This window comes from Lipotes vexillifer, unplaced genomic scaffold, assembly GCF_000442215.2.
Source record: "Lipotes vexillifer unplaced genomic scaffold, Lipotes_vexillifer_v1.1 scaffold575, whole genome shotgun sequence".
Lineage (NCBI taxonomy): Eukaryota > Metazoa > Chordata > Mammalia > Artiodactyla > Lipotidae > Lipotes > Lipotes vexillifer.
In genome coordinates, this window is record NW_006780198.1 from 1,031,993 (window position 1) to 1,043,490 (window position 11,498).

General features: G+C 61.7%; 1 protein-coding gene across 2 annotated transcripts in view; it reads right to left on the reverse strand.

Moving 5' to 3' along the window:
• The window catches only part of PLEKHG5 (pleckstrin homology and RhoGEF domain containing G5), a 28,058-nt gene extending 17,392 nt beyond the window's left edge, over positions 1–10,666 (reverse strand). Inside the window, exon 1 of one of the 2 annotated variants that reach the window (XM_007453293.1) lies at positions 10,595–10,666. In XM_007453293.1, coding sequence (XP_007453355.1) covers positions 10,595–10,618 — 24 coding nt within the window. In that variant the 5' untranslated portion in view covers positions 10,619–10,666. Of the gene's footprint in view, positions 1–162; positions 283–10,594 lie in introns of those variants that run through there. The other variant, XM_007453291.1, reaches the window with a different exon arrangement.
• Between the last annotated feature and the right edge of the window lie 832 nt (positions 10,667–11,498).

The following is an 11,498-nucleotide window of genomic DNA, read 5'->3' on the forward strand; positions in this document are numbered from 1 at the left end:
CCCCCCCCCCGGCCCCCCAGCCCCTCATCGCCCCCCGCACCCCCGCGGTGTGCCCCCGGGGCAGGGGTCTCGGCCGCCGCCTGCCCATCCGCTTAGAGACGCGCGCGGACGAGGGCGCGCGCACCCGCCCCGGCCTCCCCGCCCGGCCCCCCGCTCCCCTACCTGGTCTTCCCCGTGGCGGCCGCGACACCCCGCCCAGCCGGGCTCGGAGTCCCGGGAGGGCAGCCCGGGGCTCGGCCTGGAGGCCGCGCGGCGCCCGGAGACGCCGGGTCCCGTCCCCATGGCGGCCGGAGGAAGCGGCGGTCTGCGCCGCCCGCCGGACAAAGCGCGGAGCCCCGCTTCCTGCCATTGTGCGGCCGCGCCCGCCCGCTGAGCGCGCCGGGACCCCGGGGGCGGGGAACACCCACCCTCCCGCCCGCAGCCCGGCTCTGACCCCCGGCCCAAAGGTCCCGGGCTCAGAGGGTCCCTCCCGGACCTCCTCCTTCCTCCAGGAGAGCTCCTTGGATGCTGGGGGCAGGGGGCCCGCCGGTGACAAACGCCCTCGCCTTGACTGCGGAATCCCGGCCCCCGCCCAGTCCCGCGGGCACCCCACTCTGCTCAGACCTCCATCCCGACCCCAACGCAAACGGCTGGGGCACAGGAGATCCCTCCCGGCCGAAAGGGCATCTCAGTCCCTTCCCCCCAGCCCTGGGGACCCCCGCCCCAGAGCCTCAGCCCGGGGGACCTCTTCCCCCTCCCCTGAGGGAGCGCCCTTAATGCTGGCGGCAGAAAAGGGGGGACCGGACCAGGGACACATCCCCCTCCGGGTCCTCAGACCCCCGCTCCCTGTCCAGCCCCGAGGACATCTGTCTCTGCTCTGACCACCGACTTCCCCGCCTCAGCCACAACCGGCGCTCAGAGGCCCTCCTGAGGGTCCTCTTAGTGCCCGCCCACAATCCAAGAGACCCCCGCCTCAGAGCCTGAGCCCGGGGGACCCCCGCTCCCACTGCCCAGGCCAGTGGTGCTGGCAGAGGAGCAGAGGGGCGCCGGTGACCACAGGTGGAGGCGGCGGGCGGAAGGCAGGCGCGCGGGGCGGAGAGGGTAGTCCTTGGGGAGCCTCCAGGAGCACAGTGAGACGGGGGTGTCGCGGAAAACCCCGCAGCCCAACTCAGCTTTCCGTGAGGCCCCTACTGCTGCGGGCTGGTCCCTCCGGCCCAGGGGCCACGCGGGAGCTTCCGGGTGCCCTACCGCCAGGGGGCGCTCATCAGAGACTGGCGAGGACGCCGACCAGGATTGGGGTGTGGTGCCGGGGTCCCCACTGTAGGTTGTCAAAGCGCTTTTACACTCATTCCTGGGAGGCGGAGGCGGACACTGTTATCTTCATTCATCGCGTGGCGGATAAACTGAGGGAAAAGTCCACAGGCAGGACTGACACCCAGACTTTTGACTCTGAGGTTCTGGAATAGCCTCCCTGGGGAACTCCTCAGGACCCATGGGGGAGGGGGGACATGCTGTCATCAGCGCCCGCCCCCCCCATCCCCTAGTCAGCTCCCCCTCAATCTGGTTCTGGGTGGAAAGAGGGTGGGAGAGCAGCAATTTATTCGGGCCAGGAGCTTTCCAGGACCCCCTCTGCTCCCAAATCCTGAGCCATCCCCCTGTCCACACCACTGGCAGATCTCTTGTAAACTAAAGCCTGATCATGTCACTCCCCTACAAACCCTCCTGTGGCTTCCCATCTTGCTTAAAATAAAATCCCAACTGTGGCCTGGCTCCTACCGTGCCATCTGGCCAGTTCCACAGGGTGGTCTGCCGTGCTGGATTCCTTCATCCCTACAACTCACCAAGCTCAGAGCCTGCACCTCTGCATTCTGTCTGGGACACAATGTGCCCCTGATCTTCCAACAGCTGGCACTGGGCCCCACCTTAACTGCTACCTCCCAAGGAGGCCTTCACCCTTCTCCCAAAATAAATAGCCCCTTACCCTGGAACGCTCAAACCCCTTACATTGAATTATTTCCTCCGAAGCAGCTATTACTACCTGAAATTATTTTATTTCTTTGTTCCCTTCTTGATTATCACTTTTCCCTGCTAGACTATCCTCTCCAGTGGCCAGGAGTCTTGGCTGTCTGGCCCACGCTTCATCCTCGGCACTTAGAATAGTCCTGGCCACCGTAGGTGCTCCGTGCAGACTAGACGATAAATGGATGAATGAAAGCGGAGGAAGGGGCTTCATGCCAGAGAAGGCCACTGGGGCCCGAAAGGTCTTGGCCAGGATGTCGCTTTCTGTGGCCAAAAGTCAACAAAGCTTTCCCCACTGCCTGTCCACAGGTTCTCTCCTTCCTCCTAGCATCCATGACCTTGGCTTGCTGGCCCCAGGCAGGTCCGTTTCCACCTCAAAGCTTGGAGGTGTTGCACATGCCCCCTGCCCCTACTGCTGCCCCCCGTGGCCAGCCGCTGAGCAGTCCCAAGTGCCCAGGCCTGTGCCAAGTCCTGTTCACTCTTCTAAAAGACCATAAGGAGGAAACACTGGTACTACCCCCATTCAACAGACAAAGAAACTGAGGTTCAGAAAGGTAAAGTGACTTGTACTAACAGCAGGTGCCCACTGGACCACTACCCATGTGCCTCAGGCACAGGGAAGGCATGGGGACATGAAGACCAGCCAAGTGGTGGTTTGGGCAGCAGGGCCTTGAGGTCCACCCCCTTGGGGACAGGGCAGATCCCCAAGCCCACGGGCCTGGGGTAACCAGGTTGCATCAAGTGGAGACCATCAGGGCTGGGCCAGGACAGGTCACCAGAGGTCACCTGAGTGACCAGGTTCTGGCCACCCTGAATCATGCTCCTGCTTGGGTCCTCCATCCCGGGCTGGGGCTGCTCCTTAGAAAGCCAGGGCCCTGTTGCCCCAGAGCCAAGAGTGCAGGGTCAAGAAACCTGCAGAGCAGGGGAGGAAAGGCACCCAAGGCCCCGGCACCAGGGGAGGGAGGAGGCCTCAGCAGGCTCTGAGGTTCCCACCTCCTCTCTACACGAGAGAGCTGAAATGGCCCGTGTGCAGGCCCAAAAGGTCCTGGCCCCTGACTCCCTGGGGAGGGGGCCCCTCCCCAGCCCAGCCACAGCTCCAGGCTCATGAGTCAGGACTGGCTTGTTGAAACTGATACCCAGAAACCAGATGCTGGGGCTGATGAATAATGGAGTCGCCAAGGCAGGAGCCCCCCTCCCACTCCCGCCCAGCACCACCTCCCCAGCCCCAGAAAAGCAGAGGCCTGTGGGCATCCCCTCCCCCACAGTGGGCTGGGGCCCCAGCCTGGTCTGCAGTGGGAGAGGGAGCTCCTTGTCTAGGAGAGGTCACAGGTCTGGGCCAAGGTCTGGAGCCAGTTCTGTGCTCTGTCCACAGAAGACTGGCCTAGAACCAGGAGTTGGGGCTCCCTGACCAGGGGGATACCCCTGCCCAGGGGCTCTCTACCCAAGCTAAGCTCCCCTGGGAGCCTACCAGCCCCAGGGCCCCATCTGGTACTTTGGAAATCCAGGGGCGGAGGCCGCACGCGTGGGCACGTCAGCCGGTGGGGAGCCAGCTCTGCCAGGCTGCTCTCCTGCTCCCAGCGGCCCACCTGGCTCCTCCCTTCCCCTAGGTCTCGGCCTCACCCCTCATCCTCGGGTTCTGGGGTCCACCCGGACGCAGAGCCTGCCCTAAGGCCCTGCCCTGTGCCGGGCAGACGGCAGGGGTGTAGAGCACCTCTCTGCAGGCCAGCCCTACTGCACCAGCTGCAGAAGCCAGCAAGGCCCCTTCCTCCCCAGGGAGCCGAACAGCTGGGACTGGTCGGTGCTAGGGGGAGAAGGAAAGGCTGTGGTTCACGAACTTCACCTCCTGCCCAGTCCCTGCACAGATGTGCCAGATCCTGGAGCCAGGACCCCGGCGTGGCAGCCTGTGCCCTTCTCCTGGCGCCTCTTTCTTCAGAGCCACACAAAAGCCTCCTTGGGAGGGAGTGGGGCAGAGAGCACAGGCCTGGGCTGCGGGAGACCTGCTTCTGGGGCCCATCTACCCCTCTGCCCTTCCCCACCTGTGTGAAGAGGGCACTGGCCAGTTCTCTAGAATTTTCTATCTAGGGATGGCTGCTGGGTCCCATTGTGTGCCTGGACTCTGGCAAAGGGGCAGAGAAATAGTGAGATCCTCCTAGAGCCCCCCAAACCTGGGGAAGGCAATGGAGGAATCTGTGGGGCCCCGGGCCCCCTGGGCCTCCAAGTCCTCAGTCTTTCATCAAGGTGGGCCAGGGCCTCTCCTGGCTTCATGGGTCCTGTCCCTCTGCCCTTCCCCCTAGCGGGGGCCAGGCTTCGCCCAGGCTGCCTGAGGTGCAGACTCTCGCGCCCCCTGCCGGCCTCGAGAGGGCCTTCCGCCTGGGACCGACTCGGACGCCCAGGTGGGGCAAGGTTGCCGAAACTGCCCAACCAAGCCGCGCCAAAGCCCCTTCAGATTGCCCTCGCCCCGCCAGCAGCCCTCACACCAGGGCTGGGGCCCTGCAGACTCCTCACGACCATGTCTCCCAGCCGACCGCACCCTAGAGTCACTGTGGAGGCGGGCGCTGGAGCCCATTCCACCCTCAAGTAAGCGGAGGCAGGGCCAGTGGCGCCCATCGACACCCACCTGCTGGCCTAGGACTGTGCGGGACCCTTCACCCAGGGTTCTGTTCATTCATTCAGGGAGAGTCTTGGCGCCCGGACCCACCCCCGTCCGGACCCCAGCTTCCCCGTGAGACTCACCTAGGGACAAGGTTCTCCTACCCAGTGGCTGGGGCTCGGGCCAAGGTTGCCAGAGTCCGACAGGCCCGCAGGGAGAGGGGGACCGGAGCCGCCTGGCGGGCTCGGTCCGCTCTGCGCCGACTAGGGGCGCTGGGCGTAGGGGAATTACGGTAGGCCGGCGCGGGCGCTACCACCTGGGCGGGCCGGGACGTACCATCGGCGCGCCCGGCTGGGACGGGGGAGGGTCTGCGGTCCCGGGAAGGGCCCGGCGCCCCAGCCGGCGGCCCAGGGTGGGTGGCAGGAGGGCCGGCCGGCGCTTGGAGCTAATCTAGGGTCCGCGCTGTGGACAGAGGGGAGGAGGAGCTTGTCACTGTTTCCGAGGGGGCTGCCCTTTACAGACCTGCGGAAAGTTCAAAGTCTGTAGTCTTTAACCTGGGCTTGAAGACCCGAGCTCGCCCGCCCCCGCCTAGGGCCCGCAGCGGGACGCTGCCCCCCGGGGTCCAGGCGCGGGGCGGGGTGGGACCCGCAGGCCCAGCCCGTCCCGGGAATCGCCCCAAGCCAGGCTCGCTTCCGCTGGATTCTGAACGGCGCCCTCCACGGCGCCTGAGAAACGGGCCCGCCTTGCTCCGTGCCTCCCTCTTTTTTCCTGGCCTACGCCTGGCAGGTCCTGAAAAAGGGGGCCATTCCGCCCTTTGGTGGTTCCCAGCATCTTGAGTTTAGAATAACTCTGCCCTCAGGACTGGAGGTGGAGATAGTGTCTGGGGACACAGGGATCCCACTGAGAAAGCAGGCCACCCAGCCCCAGGCACACCTCCCCTCTTCCCTAATTACCGAAGCTAGCAGATGGGCGTGGTTGGACTGGGACCCCCGCGGGAGCCTCCGGGTTCAGGCCTACCTGCATTTTGCCAGTTCTAGACCACCTCCATCAGGCCCCTCACCAGGCCTGGGCCTCCAGGCTGCTGGAGCCCCCTCCTAATGGGAGCTACCCTCCTTGTCAGCACTGACCTTCCTGGGGCTGGTCCACACCAAAGCAGCTCATCTCCGCCAGGTAGCATGAGGTGGGTCCTCTGTCTCTGCCTCTTGGGCACCCCGGGCCTTCACCTTCTCCACTCCAAATTACTTAGCCAAAGCCCCCAAATTCCCCTTGCATTGCTCCTCTGGTCCTGCCCCATTCTCCAGCTGCACACTGGACTGCCCCCTGTCTACAGCTGACTAGCATCTCCACAGACCAGCCACCTCCAGAGATCCCCAGAATCTGGCCATTCTCAAGGGCACCCTGGCTGGCCTCCTACCTCTTACCCCCAAAGCATTGCCCAGGAGAATAGGTCACTCCCTCTCCCATTATTCACTACATCCTGCCCATTCTTTCTCCACAAGGACCTCAGATCCACCCCTTCCTCTGCCCTGTGGCCACTGGTCTTCATCTGACAACCCCTCCCCTAGACACACACACCACCCTCCCGACTCATCCTTGCCACCTCACAGCCCACTGTTAAGCTGGAAGAGAGCTCTGAAGTCATCAAATTGAATCTCCACTCTCTCCGCTTAAATACTTCTAGGGGTGGGGTACTCACTATCTATACATCAGGGAACAGCTTCAGCTGTTGGAAACTCTTGGCTATACTGAACCAAAGCTCACCTCCCTGCCAGGCCCCTTGGGACCCATGCAGAAAAACTCAACTCCCTTTCCTCCTGACAGCTCCTTAGAAATGGTAGGCTCTGAGGACAGACAGACCTGTTTGAGTTCTGGCCTTGCCTGGGCAAGTCATCGCACCTCCCTGCTTCTCAGTGTCTTGTCTCTAAAATGGAGATGGGGTGGTCTCTACTGCACAGGGTGCGGGTGGGGACTAGATGAGGTCCCTGTGGTGAGGCACTAAAGCAGGGCCTGGCACACAGTAGGTGATGAGTAAATGGCGGCTGCTAGAACTAATACCTTTAAGGATGATGCCCTAGGGTCCCATCTCCACGATAAACACCCCCAAGTCTTCTGTCCCCTCAAATGTGGTCCCCTAGGCCAGTGTCAGCCCTCCTCCATGTCCCCTTGTGACCCGAGGTGCCCTGTACAGACTTTCCTCAGAGTGCACAGCCCAAGGGAGCCCAGACTCTGCCCCGTGGTTAACTTGCAGCAGGGCGGGGTCACCCACCGTGTCATCACCCGGCACCCTGGGACAGAGGGAGCAAAGACTTCCTCCGTCTCCCCGACAGGACACCTGCCCTGGGAACTGGACAGAGGTGCAATAAACATTTGTCTGGCTGGGTGTGGTTGGCTGGGGTCTGGGATGGAACCCAAGGAGGTCTCAGATCTCAGGGAGGGGAAGGAGGACACGCGCGAAGTCTAGGGGTTTCTCTCCCCCTGCAAGGAAGATGGACACGTGGTTGCAGATAGCATCCTCTTGAACAGCTGCAGCAAGCCACACTGTGCTAAGCAGTTCGCACGTAAGCCCTCTTTTTCACCCTTGTTGCAACTTGAGAAGCCTCAGTTTCCAGATGAGGAAACTGAGGCTCAAAGAGGTGTAGTGACTTGCCCAGGGTCACGCAGCGGGAAAGGGGTGGGCTGTGACCCTGGAGCTCCCAGGTGTGGGCTACTCTATACATCTTCATCCTGGGGAAGGGTAGGGACACAACTTCCCTCCGGTCATCCCCAAGGCAGGTAATCCAGACACCTCACCTGGACATCAGGGTGTTCCCTCTTCAGCTTTGCCTCCCTTTCCCCAGCCCCTCCTCAGCCCTGTTCCCTCCTTACATCCTCAGAAAGCCTCCTGGCTCACTCAGCTTTCTTCCAGCTCAATACCCCCTCATTTCTCTGGCCACCAGCATCCTCCTCCAGGAAGCCCATCCTGGTTATCCCCATCCCTCTAGAGTGAACTCCAGGGACAGGAGGTAGGGGTGAGGTGGCTGATTTATCTCAAAAGCCCCAGCACCCAGGAGAGGCTCAAATAAAACCTCAAGGGTGGGGCTTCCCTGGTGGTGCAGTGGTTAAGAATCCGCCTGCCAATGCAGGGGACACGGGTTTGAGCCCTGGTCCAGGAAGATCCCACATGCCATGGAGCAACTAAGCCCGTGCGCCACAACTACTGAGCCTGAGTTCTAGAGCCCGCGAGCCACCACTACTGAGCCCACATGCCACAACTACTGAAGCCCACTCACCTAGAGCCCAGGTTCCACAACAAGAGAAGCCACCGCAATAAGAAGCCTGCGCACCGCAATGAGGAGTAGCCCCCGCTCACCGCAACTAGAGAAAGCCCGTGTGCGCGCGCAACAAAGACCCAATGCAGACAAAAATAAAAATAAATAAATAAACAAAAAAACCCCTCAAGGGTGGGCCTGGAAGAGGAAGGGTCCAGCCCTGTTGGAAGATGGCCCTTCTCCAGGGTAGCCTGAGGGGCCAGTTTGACAAACCCAAGTCCTCACTTCCCTCCTCCTCCCAGTGGGGCTGGGATGCAGCTCCAGGAGGGCAGAACCTTTGTTCCCTGGAGATCTCCAGGGCCTAGAACCAGGCCTGGCACAGCAGGTGCTTAAAGCTGATTTGGTGAATGAATAAATGACGTCATCTCCTTCAGAAAGCTAGTCACATCCTGCCAGCCGGTCCTCGAATGGCTGGGGAGGAGACGGAGAACGATGCTCTCTGTCTCACTCCAGGCCAAGCTGTGCCAGTCGTGCTGTGTGATGTGGGCAAGTTCTTTTGTCTCTCTGAGCCTCAGTTTCCTTATGTTTCACGTGGGAATAATAATAATGCATTTCTTCTGAGGTTCCCTCGAGGGTTCAGTGAGACAAGCATGAGGGCCCAACAACCTGCCTGCTGGTTATTATTATCACCAACAATAGGATATTCTGGAACTTCCCTGGTGGTCCAGTGGTTGGGACACCGCGCTTCCACTGCAGGGGGCACGGGTTCGATCTCTGGTCGGGGAACTAAGATCCTACGCGCCACGCGGTGTGGCCAGAAAACAGAAAACAACAATAGGATATTCTTCTCTCCTCCTTCTCACCAAACCTGGGTGTCGTTCACCTCCTCTCACCCTCTGCTCCAGCCTGCTCATACCCTTGGCAAGACCTGCCTCCCACCCCTTCTTTCCTGCCTCTGCGCTTCTGCCTGTGGCAGTCCCCCCTTTCTGGAGGGCCCTTGGCTTCTGCTCTGCCTATCCACGTTTTCACTTCCACCAGAGGTCACCTCCTCTAGGATGTCCTCCCTGACTAGCCCTTCTCCCTCTGAGGCTCAGGCATCCTTGTCCCCCAAGTCTGTGTCATTTGTCCCAGAGTGGGTCCCACCAGTGATAGGACTTGGGCTCTCCCCCTGCAGGCTGGGTGACCCTCTGGCTGCTGATGCCAATGTCAGCCATGCTGAGTTGCAGGCAGCCCAGGGCTGGGACCTGGAAGCTGCAGAGGGCCCACACATGCTCTGACACCAGCTCTCATCTCACAGGCCTCACCCCCGGCCCTTCCTGCGGCAGCTTGTGGGCCCGCCCCAGGAGGAGCAGCTGCCCACAGAAGAGGCTGGGACAGTGTGGCCTGGACCCCTTTGTCATCCCTGTGGGTCAGGCAGAGGGCCCAAGGCTTTGCAGGCCCCTGGCAGGATGTAACTGAGGATAACTGAGGCCAGTTTGTTGCCAGGAGCCCCCATCTGGGGGAGAGGCAACCAGCCAACACCAGAGCCCCGATGCCAGGCACCATCCGTGCCAGCAGATTGCATCTGACATCACAGCCACCCCCTTGCCTGGTGACCACGGCAACTGGAAGCCTCCCCCTCCTCTCCTCGCCTGCGGAACAGTCCTCCACGTTCCTTCTAACCGTGGTCTTCCTGTGCAGAATGTAAGCGTGTGTGTCTGGATGGAGGGGGATAACAGGGTGGCATTTTTAATTACCTGCAGCTGGCAGAGCTGAGCTACACAGTGGTTAGGAACAGGGCTCTGGCACCATACAGATCTGTGTTCTGGGTTCAAATCTCAGCTCTACCACATCCTAGCGATGTGTTCTTAGGTGGGCTGCTACCTCTCAACTATAAATGAGAATAATGACAGGACAGATGTCAGAAGGCCAGAGGGAGGAGACAGAGTCCTCAGTGTCCACAGTGAGTTGTGGCAGTTACAACTATTGTCACTCAAATGCGTGCTGGGAGGGGCCAAACCTGGGTTCAAACCCTTGCTCGGTCTCTCCTGAGCTGTGGGGCCTCCTCCAAGTCACAGGACCTCTCTGAACCTTGGTATCTTCATCTGGAAAACAGGGCAACGACCGACGCCTTCCCAGCAGAGCTGCCACAGCACAGCAGGCACAGAGCCCAGCACGAACCAGGCAGAAGTGCCCCACCGTCACTGCTATCCTTATCCCTCTTGTTTTGTCCACTCGTAGCTCCCAAGTCCTGACACTCCAGGACCAGTTGGTCCCTTCTTCCCTTTGTCATCCCCAGGCCCATAGTCACTATCACAAAGTCCCAAAGTGTCCCTGACCCATGCCCAGGCCTGAAGAGTGGCCTGGTGCCCCAGGAAGAGTGCCCGTTGGGCAATGGAATGGAACCTTGGTGGGGGGCGGGAGGGGGGGTGTCCCTTCTTGCTGATTCTCAGTTTCCTCATCCGTGACATAGAGCGGCAGCTCCTGTCACCTCAGGGCTGTAAGGACTGCAGTGCAGGAAAGGGCTCTGGGGCACCCCTGCTTCAGCTGCCCTTGCAGAAGTTCCCCCCGCTCCACTGTTTCTGAACTGGGGTCAGCCCCTCTGCCTCCTAAGCCAGCCACCCTGCGGCCCTGCCCACCCCTGAACCCACACGACCCTGTAGCCAGGCCAGCTGCACCCCTGCCAGGGCCCTGTGGATTTCCGGGCCTGGACAGAGAGAGCGGTTAGAGCCCTGTCCCCTCTGCCCCCAGCTGCTCCCAGGCCCTCCAGCCACCCTACCTTAGCCGCCCGCCCCTTGTCCATGCAGTCGGGGTTCTGACAGCACAGTCCCTTCTCTTCAGCCAGGCTCCGGTCTTCTGCAAAGGAGAGAAGAGGGTTACTAGTCGGGCGGGGCCCAGGGAGGGTGCGCCCCAGGCTGGGGCACCCAGGCTCCCCCGGGCCCCAGGAGCCTCCTGACCAGAGGATGGGTGGGGCTGTCTCCTCAATGCACCCTTCAAAGGAGGGCAGTGTCCCTTTCTCTTTTAAATGCCAACTTATCTGCACGGGAATCTGTTAGCAGAGCCCTTTTCTTGTAGCAGCTCCCCAGGGAAAGTATCCAGATTCCAGGGGGAGAAAACGTCTTTGGAAATGAGCAGCTCCCTCTCTCTGTACCACTAGTCTGGGGAGGGGGTGGCTCAGTGACCTTGGGGCTCCAGGGTTCCTGGGGGATCCCTGCAAGACTACGGGGGGAAGGGGGATGCCAGGGGCCCAAGATCCCTTGCTACCCCTGTCCTCCACATCGCTGCCTCTATTGATGGTCTCCCCCGCAAAAGCCTGGGGTGGTCCCCCTCACCCGCTGTCCGTCTTTGACCCAGAATTTGGTCCCCTCCAAGCTAGCTGCCTCTCCTCCTGGGGCGCAGCAGCGGAGGGGGCAAGGAAGGGGGGAAAAGAGGCTGCCAGCCCCGGTCAGCTTGCAGGGCCAGGGGAAGGGGTGATGAAGCGCGCCCCGACACGGGGCACAGTTTGGACCCCCGCATCCCTGATTCCGAGACCGGCGTCTACCTCCCACCGCGAGCAGGCCTTCCCCAAAGGAGGCGGCAGGCTGAGCCCCCGCCTGCCGAGGGGAAGGAGCTGGCCCTGCCCTCCCATTGATCCTCCCCCGCCCCAAACTCCCCGGCCTGCCCGCGATGCCCCTCGCCCGCGC